General features: G+C 40.9%; 6 protein-coding genes across 6 annotated transcripts; 3 read left to right on the top strand and 3 right to left on the bottom strand.

The window, feature by feature from the left end:
- Positions 1-2,239: 2,239 nt before the first annotated feature.
- On the top strand, positions 2,240-2,626 carry LOC120444022 (glycine-rich cell wall structural protein-like). The gene has a single exon (XM_039623521.1). The coding sequence runs from the start codon at positions 2,240-2,242 to the stop codon at positions 2,624-2,626; it is 387 nt and encodes a 128-aa protein (XP_039479455.1).
- Positions 2,627-4,454: 1,828 nt separating this feature from the next.
- Positions 4,455-7,125, top strand: LOC120444017 (glycine-rich cell wall structural protein-like). Its single transcript, XM_039623499.2, has 3 exons — positions 4,455-4,933; positions 6,152-6,325; positions 6,442-7,125. Exons 1-3 carry the CDS (start codon positions 4,507-4,509, stop codon positions 7,044-7,046), a joined length of 1,206 nt encoding a protein of 401 aa, XP_039479433.1. The 5' UTR covers positions 4,455-4,506; the 3' UTR covers positions 7,047-7,125.
- Positions 7,126-9,187: 2,062 nt separating this feature from the next.
- On the top strand, positions 9,188-9,764 carry LOC120454275 (glycine-rich RNA-binding protein 3, mitochondrial-like). The gene has a single exon (XM_039639444.1). It carries the CDS (start codon positions 9,202-9,204, stop codon positions 9,748-9,750), a length of 549 nt encoding a protein of 182 aa, XP_039495378.1. The 5' UTR covers positions 9,188-9,201; the 3' UTR covers positions 9,751-9,764.
- A 1,486-nt stretch (positions 9,765-11,250) lies between these two features.
- LOC120451728 (putative glycine-rich cell wall structural protein 1) lies at positions 11,251-11,658 on the bottom strand. The gene has a single exon (XM_039635639.2). It carries the CDS (start codon positions 11,637-11,639, stop codon positions 11,382-11,384), a length of 258 nt encoding a protein of 85 aa, XP_039491573.1. The 5' UTR covers positions 11,640-11,658; the 3' UTR covers positions 11,251-11,381.
- Positions 11,659-12,589: 931 nt separating this feature from the next.
- On the bottom strand, positions 12,590-13,074 carry LOC120458290 (protein spalt-accessory). The gene has a single exon (XM_039645888.1). It carries the CDS (start codon positions 12,842-12,844, stop codon positions 12,590-12,592), a length of 255 nt encoding a protein of 84 aa, XP_039501822.1. The 5' UTR covers positions 12,845-13,074.
- Positions 13,075-14,441: 1,367 nt separating this feature from the next.
- Positions 14,442-16,954, bottom strand: LOC120458651 (mucin-5AC). Its single transcript, XM_039646380.1, has 3 exons — positions 16,842-16,954; positions 15,459-16,505; positions 14,442-15,367 (listed from the first exon to the last, which is right to left on the bottom strand). Exons 2-3 carry the CDS (start codon positions 16,354-16,356, stop codon positions 14,784-14,786), a joined length of 1,482 nt encoding a protein of 493 aa, XP_039502314.1. The 5' UTR covers positions 16,357-16,505; positions 16,842-16,954; the 3' UTR covers positions 14,442-14,783.
- Between the last annotated feature and the right edge of the window lie 452 nt (positions 16,955-17,406).

The following is a 17,406-nucleotide window of genomic DNA, read 5'->3' as shown; positions in this document are numbered from 1 at the left end:
GCCACAGTCACTGCTGCTGCAACAGTTGTTGGCCTTTGTAGAACTGACAATATGGCCGAGACCCTTTGTTTGCTGCAATTTATGTTGGGCCATAAAATAAATGCGAAATGTTTATCAATGTGCCAGTGCATTTTATTCCGAACTTCGGCTCATCTCAGGTGGTGCCTCAAAGTATGCGACAATCGGTTTCGATTTCAAAAGCGATCTACTGGCCCCAAAATAGGCAATTCATTGTGGGACTACCCGTTTGCCAGCATTTAATTAAAATTAAATAATTCAGTCTGCACAATCGAGCTAGATGTGTGGTGGTGTGGTGTGTGGGCTGGCTCGTATCCATATCGATATGGTGGCCAAATGGTTTTCTGGTCAGATCGCTTTGTTCATTAGCCCGCTGGCCGCATAATTGAAAATTTTGCCCTGGCCGGGCGGATAAAATTCAATTTGCTGAATGGAATGGATTGGATTGGGATTGGAGTGGAGTGGAGTGGCGAGGAAAAACTATGGGAAATGCCAATAGCAATAAACGGCGTTTAAAATGCGAAAATATTACAGGACACTGATTGCGTGCGCTTGTGTGTTTACATAATTAACATGACGTTCATTAGTTGGCATTTTAATAATATTTCATGTCGCCATGGAAAACGATTCTGCCCGCCGGCTAATGTGATAATATTCTATTTTGACCATGCTCCGATTATTTAAATTTGATTGATTTTAATATACAAATATTTGCACTCGCAGTTCATAATTTAAGTGCCCTCGTTATTTATTCAACGTAAATGCATTTATATTTGGACGTTATTCGTTTGCATTGCCAGCTTAGACAACCAATTATGTAAAGAGTTCGAATTGATTGTATGGCAATTGCGATTCTACGCCATTTCACTGTCATTAATCATGGAGCACAAAGAAGTCGCTTTGGGAAAAATTACATAATGCCCGGAGCTCAGACTTATATAATTACTCGAAAACTCAAAAAAGCCTCATAGCAAATATGGCAAAAAATAGAAAATATAAATAAATAAACGATCCCGAGCCAGACCGGTTCCATTAGGCGATTATGTTTCGGACTTTTTGCATAAGCCAAAGATGAAATCAATATTCAAATGGCCACAATGGGGAATTTATGCCTTTATTTATTGCAAGTTCAAAATACAAGTAAAATTATTTTTCATATAATTTACCTTTGGCTGAATCGACCCCCAAAAATCACCGAGTTCTAACGACTGCTAATTTGATTTTCACAAATGCTGGCCAGGAAAACCCCTTTGGATGTGAATCGCTAATCGTCACACATGTTTTCGATCACAGCTGTATCTCAAAGTTGGCTGTGACGACACCCAAACCGGTTTCGAATTCATATTCTAAAAAGAAATGATTTTTTTTTATTAATTAACAGCCTCTGAAATCTTGTTCGACGCGCATGGGAGACTTTATTGTTATGGACTGTTAGGACTCAGATCTCTAAGAGCCCGAATTATGGGGATTTTGCGATTATTATCGTGCACTGTCTCATTGAAATGTGTGATTTTTTCCCACTAACGATCAGTGTCAACATATCATATTGCTAAGAGATTGTAAACCTAAACTTAGTCATGAATGAGAGATTTCACTCCGATACTATATTTTACTCATTGCACGAGATCTGTATTGTAAGCTAAAGCAAAATGCTTCCAGATTGAGAGGCTTTTTAAGATCATTTTATAATATATTTAATTTGTAAAGCTTTATATCATTTTCAATACTGCAATAAAAAGTGTTGTTTCTTAATCACATGACATGTGTACTTTCAGGACAAGTCGGTTTAATGTTAATAATTTCTGAACTAGTCGTTTGTATTTTGATAATTGATGCACGATCGGAGCTGAAGACTTTCTGTGGCAGACTGAACCTTCTCTTGAGCAGAATGGCCGCAAAACTTGGAGAAATGCCCAATAGCCATTGGCGATCAGTCAGTGATCTCACATTTTCAAACTGGCCCACTCCAAGCGACCAAGTTTTTTGGAAACATCTCCATCGAAACCGCTTTCCGACGGACAAAACCAGACAGGGGGAATAAGCTCTTTAAGATAAACTTGTTAGATGATCGGCATTAGTCCAACTGCCGAAATTATAAACTTTTCGAAAAAATGGGGGTATAAATACTTTAGCAACTCAGCCGAGAGTCCGTCAGTTCCAGCTTGGAAAACCTATCGATCGCACATATAGAATCTATCAAACTCAAAGAAGTATTCTCGAAATGAAGACTCTGATTGTTCTTGCTCTACTGGTGGCCGCCGTTTCGGCCCTACCGCAATTCTTATCGCCTTCTGGCGGCTTTTATCTTGGCAGTAATCCCAACACCGGCGGCGGCGGTTCGCATGGCGGTACTCTCTACGGCGGCTTTGGCGGTAATCCCTACGCCATTGGCGGTAATCCCAACGGCGGCATTGGCGGTAATCCCAACGGCGGCTTTGGCGGTAATCCCTACTGCGGCTTTGACGGTAATCACTTCCACATTAATAGACGACATCATGGCGGCGTACCCATTGGTGCTGCCTCTGCCTCGGCCTCTTCGGCTGCTGGTGATGGTGGTGGAGCCGCCTCCTCTTCCGCCTCTGCTGCCGGCGGTGGATTCTACGGATAAGCTACAAGAACGTGGATTATCTAAGGATTAAGTTAGTTAATGCTGAAAAAGTTTGATAAATAAAAATGTTAAAACACCCAAAACATTTTTAATTATATTCTATCGCTACAGTCATATTGAGGTGTAATTATTATTTATCGAAGTTGTATTTCAACTCTTATTTTTATAAGTAATAAGTTATCAGTCAGTTGACAGTTGGCAGTCTTAATCCAAATTTGTATACCCGTTACTCGTAGAGTAAAAGATTAGTTGAAAAGAAAGTAACAGGCAGAAGGAAGTGTTTCCGACCATATAAAATATATATATTCTTGATCAGGATCAATAGCCGAGCCGATATGGCCATGTCCGTCTGTCCGTCTGTCACTAAGCATACAGACTCCAGAGACATAGACGCAGCGCAAGTTTGTTAATTCATGTTGCCACGCCCACTCTAACGCCCACAAACCGCCCAAAACTGCCACGCCCACACTTTTGAAAAATGTTTTGATATTTTTTCATTTTTGTATTAGTCTTGTAAATTTCTATCGATTTGCCAAAAAACTGTTTGCCACGCCCACTCTAACGCCCACAAATCGCCAAAACCTGTCAGTGTTTAAGACTCTTCTTCTCCGTTCCACTAGCTGAGTAACGGGTATCAGATAGGCGGGAAACTCGACTATAGCGTTCTATCTTGTTTTATAATACATTATTTTGTAATGCTTCGTGTCATTTTCAATACTGCAATGAAAGTGTGCTGGCCGTACATTTCTTGATCACTTCGTTTAAACACAGAGCTAACAATACAAAGAAGCTCTAAGATAACAAATGTGATTCTATTGTTTGTTTTGATTAAAATGACATGTGTACTTTCAGGACTAGTCGGTTGAATATTAACAATTTCTGAACTAGTCGGCTTTATTTTGTTAATTGTGATGCACGATCGGATCTGAAGACTTTCTGTGGCAGACTGAACCTTCTCTTGAGCAGAATGGCCGCAAAACTTGGAGAAATGCCCAATAGCCATTGGCGATCAGTCAGTGATCTCACCTCCTCCAACTGGCCCACTCCAAGCGACCGGGTTTTTTGGAAACATCGCCATCGAAACCGCTTTCCGACGAACAAAACAAGACAGGGGGAATAAACTCTTCAAGATGAACTTGTCAGATGATCGGCATTAGCCGATCGAAACCAACCGGCAAAGAGTACTCTTCATCTCGGTGGGGAACTACGCAGACCAGGAAGAACAACATATAGTATATCGCTAGCTTTTGTAAACATGCTTGCTGTCATTTTTCAAACACTACCACCTGGTCATCTTTTGAGTGGGGGTTGATGTCTGTGCGCCTTCTTGGGACTGTGAATGGGAATCCCCCGGCAAACAAAGTCATCGCTTAGCGCTGTAGCACTACGCACCAAGCAAATAAACAAAAAAAAAAAACTTTTCTTTTTTAATAAGAAATTGTGAATCGATTTTATAATAATAATAACTCTTAACTTAATAATAATAACTCTTGTATGCTACCCCATTGAATATTAATATTATAAAATCCGAGCTCGAATCTAGCGTTGGTTTTATTTATGCTACCTGTTACCTATATATTTTTTTTTATCGGTAAACATAAGCCTAGTATAGCAGGCATCATCGATTTACTTAATAGCAATATGTATGTTGTCCAGTGTAATTAGATTTGAGATGGAACACAATAAAATGAAAACCGGTAGGTGATCGGCCCAAGTGCCGAAATTATAAACATTTGACTCGCCGATATGTGACGAGTTTTCGAAAAAATGCAGCGGGTATAAATACTTTAGCAACTCAGTCGAGAGTCCGTCAGTTCCAGCTTGGACAACCTATCGATCGCACAGATAGAATCTATCAAACTCAAAGAAGTATTCCCGAAATGAAGACTCTGATTGTTCTTGCTCTACTGGTGGCCGCCGTTTCGGCCCTACCGCAATTCGGATTTGGACGACCAGGATTTGGCGGCCCAGGATATGGTGGCCCAGGGTTTGGCGGCCCAGGATTTGGGGGAGGATTCGGCGGAGGACCCTTTGGCGGCGGCGGCTTTGGAGGTAATCCTTATGGCGGCGGTTACGGAGGTGGCCCATACGGCGGCGGATTCGGCGGCGGTCCCTATGGCGGTGGATTCGGTAATCACTACGGCGGCTTTGGGGGTGGAAGACGTCATGGCGGCGGACGCGGTGGTGGCGGTGGTGCTGCCTCTGCCGCGGCCTCTTCGTCAGCCTCCGCAGCTGGTGGTGGTGGTGGAGCCGCCTCCTCTTCCGCCTCTTCATCCGCCTCTGCTGGCGGCGGTGGTTTCTACGGATAAGCTGCAAGAACGCCGATTATCTAGGGATTATGTTATTGTTAATGTTGAAAAAGTCTGATAAATAAAAAATGTTAAAAACACCCAAAACATTTTTAATTATATTCTATCGCCACAATCATGTTGAGGTGTAATTATTATTTAACGATTTGTATTTCAACTCCTATTTTTAAAAGTAATAAATTTACAGAAGACTGTCAAATCCAAATTTTTTAAGTTATGAGTGTTTCCGCAAATTGACCTCAAACTTGTGTAGTTACAGAGTAAGGTGCACAATATTGTTTGATTTTTTACCCGATGAGCACTAATCTGCATAAAATTGCCGTTGGCTTACCCAAATAAGTCGGAAGAAATAATAAAAATAGTTGCACACTCAGTTGTCAAAGTACTTACATATGTGGCTAGAGATGCGGGCATCAAATGTAGGAGACTTTTGAACTCCCTTTTGCATATTTATGTGGCCGAGTAAATCACATAACATTACTTGGCACACATTCAATTGGGATTCCCCGTATGTTAAGCCACTCTTTCGATGATAGCTGCCTTTCTTTCGTAGCCCCCACACAAAATTAATCAAACCGATTCATTTGAATTTCTAATGCTTTTGGGATGTTGTTCTTCTCCTGGCATTATGATGACTCTCGTATAAATTAGAATAATTAACGTTTAGAATTTAGCCAAATACACGTTTTATAACATTTATAATTATATTCGCCTTTTAGCAGCTTGTATAAACAAACAAATAAAAATCTGCGCGAAGAGAAAAAGTTTAAAGCCAAACAGGTGGCAGAAAAAAAAACAAAAAATTTGCATTAATTATGGCGGACATTAAAATCAGTCAACTGCTTTTGATATATTTGTGAAACTAAATTAATAACGCCACAGAGATGCTCAAAGAGAACTAGTTCTTCATTGCTAAATTGTATGTTAATTTAATGCAGTAATATCTAATAACAATCTTTATATGTTATATAATATTTATATTTATCTTATATATATCTATCTATATCTGTGGTACACTGTCTAACTTATAGTAAACGATTAGAATATTATTATTAATATATTCGAAACTGTTTAGAATTAAGATTTCATTAATAATCGGATAAATATATAGTTTTGGTCTATGAACTGATCACAGAAAATCTCATACTGGAAATCTACCTGTACTGATTTTACAAAATAGCCCCACGATAACATCTATCTTTTCTGACCCCCACAGTTCCCGCTAACTACTCGGTCCATGACATCACTGGTCCCAATCCCATCGTTATGCTGCCCCTCCAATGGACGGATCGAGAAGGGGGCGCGTCTCAAGTGCTCCCGAGATTGGGATTAACCGGTTGCAGCGGGGGATCGAGCAGCCCGGGTCTGTTGAGCGTAGGGTCCGACGGTCGTACGCCCGGAACCTGCTAATGAGTTGAGCTATAAATATTATTAATTCGTTCGTTCGTTTTTTTTTATTTTTTCTCATTTCTATCTACTTTTGCCGCTGAGGAGAGTACGCTTAAGGGTGGATCACCGAACAATCAACGAATCTCTTTGCCGACGAGCAACGGAATAAAAGCCGGGGCCGGCGGCGCATTGGCCAAGTGTTTGGATCACCCTCGAGGAGGCAACAACTCAACATGAAATTATTCATCGCGCTCTCTGTTCTGGTGGCTGTGGCATCGGCCCTGCCTCAATTTGGAATTGGTAACGCCAACGCCAACGCAAATGCCAATGCGATTGCCAATGCGAATGCCCAAGGCTTTGGAGGTGGTCCTGGATTTGGCGGTGGCGGATTCGGTGGTGGCCCAGGATTCGGTGGACGTCCAGGTGGATTCGGTGGACGTCCTGGTGGTCCAGGATTCGGTGGTCCAGGATTCGGTGGTCCCGGATTTGGTGGTCCCGGATTTGGTGGTCCCGGAATCGGCGGTGGACGTCCAGGTGGAATCGGTGAATTCGGTAGACGTCCAGGTGGCGGATTTGTAGGAGGAGGCGGCGGCGGCTCATCTTCAGCCTCAGCCTCTTCCTCAGCTTCGGCGGGCGGTGGTGGCGGACGTGGTGGCGGTGGATCCGCTTCTGCATCGTCATCCGCCTCGGCTTCTGGAGGCGGAGGAAGGTTCGGTCGTTAGAACTAAACTATAGTTGCAATTAAGCAATTAAGAGAAATGACTGTGAATAAGATATTAATAAATTAAAATTAAACAAGTATTTGCCTTTCAATATTTGCTTTGCTGCTGGAAGAATCTGTAAAGATATTAATAGGTATACGTGCTCAAATTTTTAATGGGTAATTGTTTCTTCTTTATAAGAAAATGCAGTCTAGAGTTTGTTATACACATGCCTATTTCAATTTTTAATGCAAAAAGATTAAAAAGTAAATAAAAAATTCAATTTTAAATGAATTTTATAAAATTCAAAGGATGTATTTTGAACGCCTTTTGGGGCTTAGATTGGCATCATAAGATTCTAAATGGGTCTTCCAAGTTCTTTGTTTATCTTAATGAATTCCTTTCGAGTATATGCTAGTTTATGTAAGCCAAGTTAGTTTTAAGATATATGTAATGAAAATCTAATCTAACATTTACACCGTTGAGAATATCAGTTTTTAAAAATTAAAGATTACAATACAAATCAGTTTTAACAGTTAACATGTATAAAACGTTGGTATCAAATATATAGCAAGAAGCTTTTGTCAGATTCTCGAACTTAAAAAAACTCTGGTTCACTTTTTATACCCTCGCAGAGAAGCATATTGATTTCGTTCAGAAGTTTGCATCGAAGCTAAAGGGACTTTTGCGAGCAAATAAAGTATATATATTTTCGATCAGTATTAACCGCTGAGGTTATATATCCCATATTTACTTTTCAAGTAATTTGCATGAAACTTTTACAAGAGTGTTTTCAAATCTATGTATATATTTCAATACTCTATATTTGTATGTATTTTATTATGCTGTGAATATAAATAGCTTAGCGTTTTGTTAATTAAAGAAGGACGACTATATCATATAGCTGCCATGGAACAGCCGAAAAATGATTGAAAATAATAAAAAAGAAATCACAGTTACATTGTTATTGATCATAACGTGTTTTAACTCGGTAAGCATCAGGAATTTTTATTTTTTTGTAATATATAAATAAATAAAAACATATACTGCAAGGGTATATACGCTTCAACTAAGCTTCTTCTCTTGCTAGATCTGACTCGACTATCCGCACGTCCGCAGTTTAAATTATCATTTTTATTTCGCTAATCTGGCGCCCAATTCATTTGTGTATGAAATGTAAATGAAGTTTTATACAAACATACATTCGTCGCTAAAAAAAATATGTAAATTTTATAGGGGCTAGTATGGTTGCCTGTAAATTACAGAAATATTGATATGAACCAGATGTGTGGGTCTGCTTCAAAATATGGAATAATTTGGATTTATAGTAGAACAAGGAAACGCATAGCAAAGTGTTAATTATAACCATATGTGGGACTTTGTAAGAAAATATTGCTCGGTTGCGATCGAAAATATTTAAATATATTAGGTTATTGTCTTTAAACTTGACTAACCTGATCATCAGTTGATTCTCATTTAGTTACCATTGGATTAAGAAATCGGTTTGTGACCCCTCAGGATTAAGAACTAAATTTGATGTTTTGACGCTTTTAAATTGTAGTATACTGTGGTTCCTGGTACAGCTAAAATGAGTTCTGAAATGACTGTACCGTGGCTATCTTTATTTTGATGAAAATATAAAATATAATACATTATAGTGTTAGTAGCAAATAGTGAAGTACCTGAGAGATTTCCGTGATAATTATCTGCCTCTATGTGGATTCCGTCTGAAAGCAACGCGATGACGATGCCGAAAGTAAAAAAAATTCTGGCTTAATGAAATATAAACACAAATATCAATAATCGTTTCAATATTGATAGCATCAAACCGGTTCCTTAGTAAACCACCACGAACACGGCTCGTGTTGGTCTAAAGACATTTGCAAACTTTCCTTAAACCATTGCATTTGATCACAGCACTATCTGACTCTTTCGTTCGCTACCCGTCCCACTCTGAAGCCCTGCCCAGATCGGGAATCCATCTCGGATCTCCAATAATATTGAAATTTTTTTTCGGCAGTGTCTATTGTTTGCATGCTAATTTATACCCAAAAGCCGATGCTAGATGAGATTTTAATTTTTTTCTGCGTCTGCTTGCCGTCTGGCCACTATATAAACCGGGCCCTGGGGCATTGGCCATTAAGTTTGTTCAGTCACTCCGATCAAGCAGATCACCATGAAGGTCTTTGTCGTTCTCGCCGTAATCCTGGCCGTGTCCAGTGCCGCCCCGCAGTTTGGTGGTGGCAATGCCAACGCAAATGCCAATGCCGCTGCCAAATCCCAGGGTGAGGGTGGATTCGGTGGACCAGGATTCGGCGGACCAGCTGGTTTCAACAAAAGAGAAGGACCAGGTGGATTTGGAGGACCAGGTGGATTTGAAGGACAAGGTGGATTTGGAAGACCAGGTGGACCTGGAGGATTCGAAGGAGGATTCGGAGGTCAGGGTGGACCTGGAGGATTCGGAGGTCAGGGTGGACCTGGAGGATTCGGAGGTCAGGGTGGACCTGGAGGATTCGGAGGTCAGGGTGGACCTGGAGGATTCGGAGGACCAGGGGGATTCGGTGGTAACTCCAATGCCAACGCTGATGCCAATGCTGTCGCCAACTCTGGAGGATTTGGCGGTGCTAATGCCAATGCTAACGCTAATGCCAATGCCAACTCCCGAGGAGGCGGTGGTAATGCTAACGCCAGTGCCAGTGCAACTTCCAACTCCTTCGGTAAATAAGCAACAGGATCCGAATTTCTTCACTGATTAGTTTTTTAATATTTATATAAATAAAAAAAAACAAACACAAAAAACTAGCAAAAAATGTTATTATTCAAAGGCATGTGATCATAGTAATAATGTACATGAAAACTAGTAAGAGTAGCACAGAATATCACTCAAGTAAAGTAAAGTAAAGCTTTTTGGGACAAAACCCAATTAAATTTGTTTCATGCTATAGGTTTTGTCAAGCATATTTTGATAAAAAACACTTTGTTCGGGGAAAAAAAGAAGCCACGCCTGAGGATTAAGCTTCATTGCTGAACATATAATTGAATGTTCCCCTTATTTATTGTTCCCCTATCAGACGGTAGCAGCTTGGTTCAGACATAAATCTGATTTTTTCTACGCTGGTAGAATTAACAAATTACAAATTAATGATTTTAAGCGGTTATGTTTGTTCCACTTTCTAGGGCAACTTGAAAGATTATACATTTTATAAACATTGTTATGCTAACGCAGATTTTGCTCTTTGATTAGTGCAAAAATTAATTATGATAATAATATGTAGATAATTTAGGCAAATCAAAGCAAGAATTGAAAACAAGAGAAAACGTTACAGTCAAGTTTCTGGACTATCACCCGTTCTTCACCTTGCTCTCTTCGCATATCAATAGAAATTAAAAAGAAAGGTAATAAAACGAACGTCTCTAGAATCTGAATGCTAAATTCTAACTTTCTAGCTTTTTCAATCCCGGAGATTTCAACGTACATACGGACACAAAAACGCACAGACCGACTCTTCTAGTGATCCCGATCAAATAAATATATACATTATAAATTAAAAATGCTTATTCTATCTGTTACTTTTCAACAAACCCAGTATATTATATTACTCTGCGATTAACGGGTATAAAAACCTGTTTTTTCGGAAAGAATTGGCTACCGTAAACATATAAACTTATCCAGATGTGAAGCTGAAAATTTAAATATTGCAAAATCGTGTTTTAAGTGGCTTGAAAATAAATCAAAACAAATCGCAACGAATTAAATTTGTGAAAAAAACTTCTTCCACTTATTATCATTAATTTTAGAGCTACTGAAATGAAGGGTGGCAGTACGTAAGTAGTCAAGTTGAAGACTTGTGTGGTTTGCGAATATAATAAAGTCATACTTTCAAAAATTCACAAAATGTTTGATTTTGCTGATAAACAAAACCAACAAAAAACTAAATTATTATTTGATAAAATTATGTTTTAGCCTAAATTAACCTAAATTAAAAAACAATAAGTGCTTAACGAAAACGATTTTCTTTATAAAAAAAGGCATACTTTTCAGTTGTAATTTAAATTGTAAGATATATTTTCAAATAGCTTTAAATATAAAGAGAACTGCTAACTCTGTAAAACTTAGCCTGTTTTTGGGAGGCCAGAGAAATCTTGTTTACCGTCATTAGATCGTTAAATTATGCCCGACTTATAAACAGGTTATTACCCTAATCAACGAAAACCACTTCTACGATTTCCGAGAAACAGAATTAGCATTTCAACATTTATTGGCATAGATTGGTATCGTTTCATTTGAGGGGGTCTGTCCGCGGACGTGCCCACTTTTCGAGAGTCGGGTTGATGATAAATGAATCCATTTCGGGCTTATCCACGTCCATGTCCATGTCCACCATGTCCACCATGTCCTCCTTCTCCTCCTGCGTTGGCGTTGGCGGCTGCAGTGGCCGAGGCCGAGGCGGAAGCTGGACCGCCTCCTCTGCTGTCGGCGGTAGCAGCCGCATTTGCGTTGGCAACGGCATTTGAGCCACCACCTCTACCTCCACCTGCACCGAATCCACCAGGATGAGCCTGAACGGCCACCAGGGCGATGATTAGGAAAATGCAGATAGCCAGGAACTTCATCGTTAGAGATTTTGATGCTTTGTGAGCGTGTGCCGGCCCCTTTTATACCAGCATCTGCGACAGGTTGACGACTTGTTTATTCGTAAGAGCAAAAAAAACGCAAAATCGATATTGTACCGGCACATATATAGGGGGTTCCGATTAGCACATTAATTAGACATATATTAAAAACGCATGACGTTTAATATGTATTATTTAACTCAGATATACTATGTTATCAATAATTGAAAACTGGTTAGCTTTGGCAAGCCACTTTTTGGTAGGAAAAGCATATTTTCAGGCTGCAAAAAAAGATCGTCAGATAAATTAGCTATGACGATCATGTAAATCCGTAGATAAGCTTCTTTTTACAAATATTAGACACCGTTCCTCAAGTGATGATCACAACTTTTAATACCGAAATTCAAATACATGTGTGTCTATAAAGAAATTATTTAAATACCCACGGGGACAAATACGATTTTCATTCAAACTATTTTAAACAAAGCAGAATATTTTTTTAAAGAAAAGGTTTATTTACAACACCGAAGTGTATTATTTTCACTTTCGAATTAAGTCTGTTCCATTTGCTTAATTTTGTATTTCTAATTAAAAGTTTGCTTCTTAGAAAAATTCATAGTTAATACTATTTAATTTATTGATAAATTCGAACTTCAAATTTAAGAACAAATCAGTGATCTTATGTACATAGTTTCATTCCATACGTGTGCCAAACATTTTGATAAAAAGACTTGCTCATAATCAGAACTATTATAGTACTTAATTCATCCTGCAGAAAGTAATCAATACCCTTATATTATATGGAAAGTAAACCCACTGCGTTCAGAGCTTTTGGCAAAAGCAATAATGCTAAAAAAAGTCTTCAAATCTTTATGCAGTAAGTATGCATTTGTTTATTTTTTAAAGTAATTGCTGAGTTTCGGGACTTCGATCATCATATTTCCTTATCCTTATCCAAACGCGTTTGCGTTTGCATTAGCGTTGGCAGTAGCTACTGCGCCTCCACCGCCACCGCCGTAGCCACCGGGTCCTCCAAAGCCACCGGGTCCGCCGAAGCCACCGGTTCCTCCGAAGCCACCGCGTCCTCCAAAGCCACCGCGTCCTCCGTGGCCACCGGGTCCTCCGAACCCGCCGTGTCCACCGGGATTTCCTTGGACTGCCACAATTGCAAGGAGCAGGAAAGCGCTGAGTGCAAAGAACTTCATCGTGGGTGTTTATTGTTCCATCTGATCAACAGGCGGACTCTTTTATACACACATCTGGGTCGGGATGTGGACCAGTTTTCGGTTTTATTTATGGGAAGATGGACACTCTATTGCCAAATGCAAATCGTATTGTGTCATTTGCCACTTTCTTTAATTGCACGTACTGTTGTTGAATGCATTCGAATTTCGAAACTTGTTTTAACAGTTGGCTTTGGCCCGGCTTAAATAATTTTTTTCTCTATGCAAATTAGTAAAAATCAAATAAAATGTTTATCTTTTTGACAGGGACAGGTTTTTCGATTGGGATGTCCCTCATTTCAGGCGTTTTTTTTTCTATGACTACTTTATTTCCAAAATGTTGGCAATGGCTTAACGGAGTTAACATTTTATAAGTGGCATAGTTTTCGGCTGTAAAAGAAGCTGTTTTAAATTTTTTGTGAATGGAGCTTTCAGAGCCAGGGCTTACTGAAACAAACCTTAGCTTTTATATTTTACATCAATTTACTGTATTTATGTGGGGTCTACCATGGGTCCTTAAATCTCCACGCTAAATTTATTAATAAACAAGGACAACGGAAAGGTAGAGCTATTTTTTAGATGCTAATGCCTTTATCAATCTATTAATTTCATTTGTTCTAGTCAAGCCTAGGTAAAGTCTGTAATCATCGTCATCATGTAATATATATACATATATATTTTTATTTTTCATCCCGTTGAGCTCCCATCGATATGACTAACTGCTTGGTTTTGGTACATCCCACGACCTAGAGCACAGTAAGTCAGTTGGCTTAGTAAATAAAGGCAAGTCAAGTGGCCAAAAAAAACCCGTATCGCCAAAACCTTCGATCCGCATTCATTCGAATCACATTCAACATGCAGTTTAGCGCCTGCCGCTCAAGTTCAAATGGAAATTAGCGGTTGGTGTTTGTTTTATAGCCGATTGCTTTCAAATTCCGCCGAGAGTGAGGCATAGCAAACGTGATACTCATTGCAAAACCCAAAAAAAAAAAGCCCTGTGCCCCTTAATGGATTTTCACATGTAGATCGATGAATGAATAATCTGCCAGCCGACCCAAGCCTTCAGAGCTGACCATACCAAACCAGTCAGCCTGGCTGGTCCACGTGTCTGTCCGTCGGACTAACTGCGTCCATGCCGGAACATGAAACCCAAAAATGTATGACGACAACTCTTGAAGAGATTGCCGGTTTTTCTTTTCCGTTTTTTTCTGTTTCTTGCAGGTGGGCAGCGATCAGCTTGTGGGCTGCTGAATGTCTGAGCTTGTGTTTGACTTGATTTCTTGGGTGCGCTGCTTTAAAAATATACTCGTATAAAATGAATCATATTCAGTGAATTGGGTTTAAAAGAAGTTTGGGAAATACTCTATATAGCCTATAGGCTCTATGTAAAAAAAAGTTAAATTTCTTCTATTACTTAAACTTTTCTTCACCTACTATTGAAGGGTATCTCATGGATCACCTTAACCAATCACATTTCGTTGCTGCAATATTATGTCCCATTTGGAGAGCGATTTTCGGATCAACAATGTTTAAAATACCTACTAACGCTTTGTGCAATCGCCAAAACAAACACAACACGAAAGATGGGTGTTCATGTTTTATTTATAATTTATAAAATCGCTTATCTCACGCTTTTCTCCTCATTTTTGTCATGTGCCAGACCGTTCACAAATTTTGCACAATATTAGTATTGTTTTGTTTAATGTCTGTGCGGATTTGCATCTCCATCGATATCTTCTTACGCATCGTTATTTGTTTCTTTTTTTTTTGGTTTATCACACTGTGCGGCCCGTCGCATAAAATTTAAATATTTCTGTTTATAACTCGTTTAGAATTGAAAATTGCCTAAAACAACCCGAGCATCAATCTCCACATAATGGCAAGTTGTCCGACCTTGACAAGGTCGTGTGCTGCCCACCACTCACGAGCGGTTGGTCCGCACCACCGACGAGTATCCGTAGAGCACCTCCACTCCGTCCGAGTTGAAGATCCGCTCCACACGCGGAGCTCGCGTCTGGATAGGGCGTTCTGTGCTGGTGGTTGTGGTGGTTGTGGCTGGAGCTCTGGTGGTGCTGGTGGTACTCGTCGTAGTTGGAGCATCAGTGGTGCTAGTGGTACTCGTCGTAGTCGGAGCTTCAGTGGTGCTACTGGTACTTGTAGTTGGAGCTTCAGTGGTGCTGGTGGAACTTGTCGTAGTTGGAGCTTCAGTGGTGCTACTGGTACTTGTCGTAGTTGGAGCTTCTGTGGTGCTGGTGGAACTTGTCGTAGTTGGAGCTTCAGTGGTGCTTGTGGTACTCGTCGTAGTTGGAGCATCAGTGGTGCTCGTAGTGGTTGTGGTGTCCGAAGCACTTGTAATGGTCTCTGGCTGGACATTCAGCAATGTTTCCACCTTGGTGACCAGAACAGTCTCGGTGGTTGAAATGGTGGTGCTAGAAGCTGGTTCAGTGGCTTCCTCAGCCTCAGTGGTGGGCTGAGATGCAGTGGTGGACGAAAATAGTGGCAGTTCTGTGGAAAACAAAAGTACTTAGTTAGCTCAACGTTGTCAAGAGTTACGTAAAGAAATGGATACCAATATGTTTTTAAATTGAAGACACACCTGTAGTTTCCGCAATCGCACCCTCAGTGGTGGCCACCTCTTCCTTTACTTTTTGCACCACCGTAGTAAATTGGGTCTGCAGCTCCGTGATGACGGGGGCTGCACTGCTAACGTATTGGTAAATAGGCACCACTGTGGTTTCCACCGACTCCGCCTGGTCAGTCTCAATTCTCTGCTTGTTATCCTCCTCCACCAATGCGGCGTCGGTAGTCACAAGCATGGAAAGCTCCACGTTCTCATGGAGTGGGGGATTTGTGGTCGTTTCCATTCGGTTCTCGGCCATGTCCAGTTCAATTTCTTCCATATGTGCGGGCTTCCGCTCGAAGTAGTTTCTTATGGTTTTGACCTCCTCCTTGACGGTGGTTTCCTCGGTCTCCGCAGCGGAAGTCGTGGCTCCACCATGTGGCAGAATAGTGGTGATATCCAGACTGCTGGTGGTTGTGATAAAACTCGGTGGCAGTGTGGTGGCTCCGAACTTAAAGCTTCGCTTGGTGGTGCTCTCTGAACTATTAGACTTTGGTGGCTCCGTGTTTGTTGATGTGGTCTGATCCTCCTCCTCCGGCTCCGATTCGAGCTCGGCTTCCGTCTCTTCGGGATTCTTGAGCTGCTCCTCCTGCGCACGCTCCATCTCCAGCTGTTTCACCACCGAGTCCGGAAGTGGCTCCTCCGTCGTAACTATCGGACTGGCTTCGGTGAAGGCCTCCCCCTCGGGACTGGTGGTCAAGATCACATCTGAGTCGACGTCCACCGTGATGGTGCCCTCCTCTACGGACATGTAGGTGGAGGAGTCCACCTCCTCGGTGGCTTTATCGTCCGGCGAATCGGTGGTTTTCTGTGGTGCAGCTCTCGCGTTCACAGCCACTACGATCAGCAGCAGAATGGCAAAGGTCCGAAACATTTCGGCGGATTTTTTTTGGTATTCGCGGAATGCGAGGCGGTTCAGTGGCTCGTTGGCAATGAATCAAACGAGTGTGGTTCGAACGCGTCGAAAGCTACGTTCACTTTGGCTCTGAAAAACTTGCTCCTGCTTCCAAAAGCTCTCTCTTTCTGCAGAGAAGAAAAGGTGGTATATATTTACGATATTGCGAGAGGAAGGGATCTTACAAATAAATCAATACTTTTAAACTGGCTTAGAGCTGCATATTATTCACTGTTTATATTAGCTTTGGAACCATGGTATACGTAAGAATGTGAAGTTATTCTCAACAAAATCTCATAAGCTTTTTGTTTTGAGAATATCCAAGTGTTTTTCAAAACCGTTTTAGATTTTGTACTTCAAACTTTTCACTTCTTTCAACAGTTTTTGAAATCAAATTTATTGTTCACTTTGATCAATACACCATGCTTATGTTTTTGTGATCATTATTCGCTGAGTGTCTCTACCTCAGACTATATCTCTGGCTGTTAACTGGTTCACTTTGGGGCTGCTGGCTTCCGCTCCACGTTGTTGTGACTAGTTTTGTTTGCGGCGAGGAACTAAACCGTTTGCAGCTGCGGCTCGGGCTTTTAAGGCGTTTGAAAAACTGTTCCCCGCCTGGGCTTTTGGCTTTTGGCTTGGGTTTCGGTTTCGCTTCTTCTGGCGGGCCCAGGTGTGTGGCCAACTGCTCCTCGGGCTCGGCACATTTGATGGACCTGAAGTGCAGGTGGGCCGGCTGGAGGAGACAAGGCGCCGCGCACTTGGCCCAGAAAACATCTCCTAAATGGCACTTCCCCATCTCCAGTTCAATTTCACTTTTAATGCACTCACCTGTGCTCACCTTTTGATATTGATTTTGCCTTTCGACGCTGTGTCTTTTCAGTTTCGGCTTGGTCCGGTGTGGCAAACCGGCTTTCTGGTATGGCAATTAGTTGGTTACAACTCGACGACCTCTCATAATTCGCGGTTATTCAACGCTCTGCTCCAATACGCTGTCGCATTTGTTGTTGATATTATATTAAATAAATTCGA

This window comes from Drosophila santomea, chromosome 2L (genome assembly GCF_016746245.2).
Source record: "Drosophila santomea strain STO CAGO 1482 chromosome 2L, Prin_Dsan_1.1, whole genome shotgun sequence".
Taxonomy (NCBI): domain Eukaryota; kingdom Metazoa; phylum Arthropoda; class Insecta; order Diptera; family Drosophilidae; genus Drosophila; species Drosophila santomea.
Note: the sequence above shows the minus strand (reverse complement) of the source record. Positions and strands in the feature narration are given on the sequence as shown.

Coding starts and splice junctions, on each gene's coding strand:
- LOC120444022 (XM_039623521.1), top strand. CDS start 2,240: ATGAAGACTCTGATTGTTCTTGCTCTACTGGTGGCCGCCGTTTCGGCC.
- LOC120444017 (XM_039623499.2), top strand. CDS start 4,507: ATGAAGACTCTGATTGTTCTTGCTCTACTGGTGGCCGCCGTTTCGGCC. Junction 4,934..6,151: donor CGGCGGTGGTTTCTACGGAT/AAGCTGCAAGAA, acceptor TGACCCCCACAG/TTCCCGCTAACTACTCGGTC. Junction 6,326..6,441: donor GAGCGTAGGGTCCGACGGTC/GTACGCCCGGAA, acceptor AGTACGCTTAAG/GGTGGATCACCGAACAATCA.
- LOC120454275 (XM_039639444.1), top strand. CDS start 9,202: ATGAAGGTCTTTGTCGTTCTCGCCGTAATCCTGGCCGTGTCCAGTGCC.
- LOC120451728 (XM_039635639.2), bottom strand. CDS start 11,639: ATGAAGTTCCTGGCTATCTGCATTTTCCTAATCATCGCCCTGGTGGCC.
- LOC120458290 (XM_039645888.1), bottom strand. CDS start 12,844: ATGAAGTTCTTTGCACTCAGCGCTTTCCTGCTCCTTGCAATTGTGGCA.
- LOC120458651 (XM_039646380.1), bottom strand. CDS start 16,356: ATGTTTCGGACCTTTGCCATTCTGCTGCTGATCGTAGTGGCTGTGAAC. Junction 15,368..15,458: donor TGCGATTGCGGAAACTACAG/GTGTGTCTTCAA, acceptor TGTTTTCCACAG/AACTGCCACTATTTTCGTCC.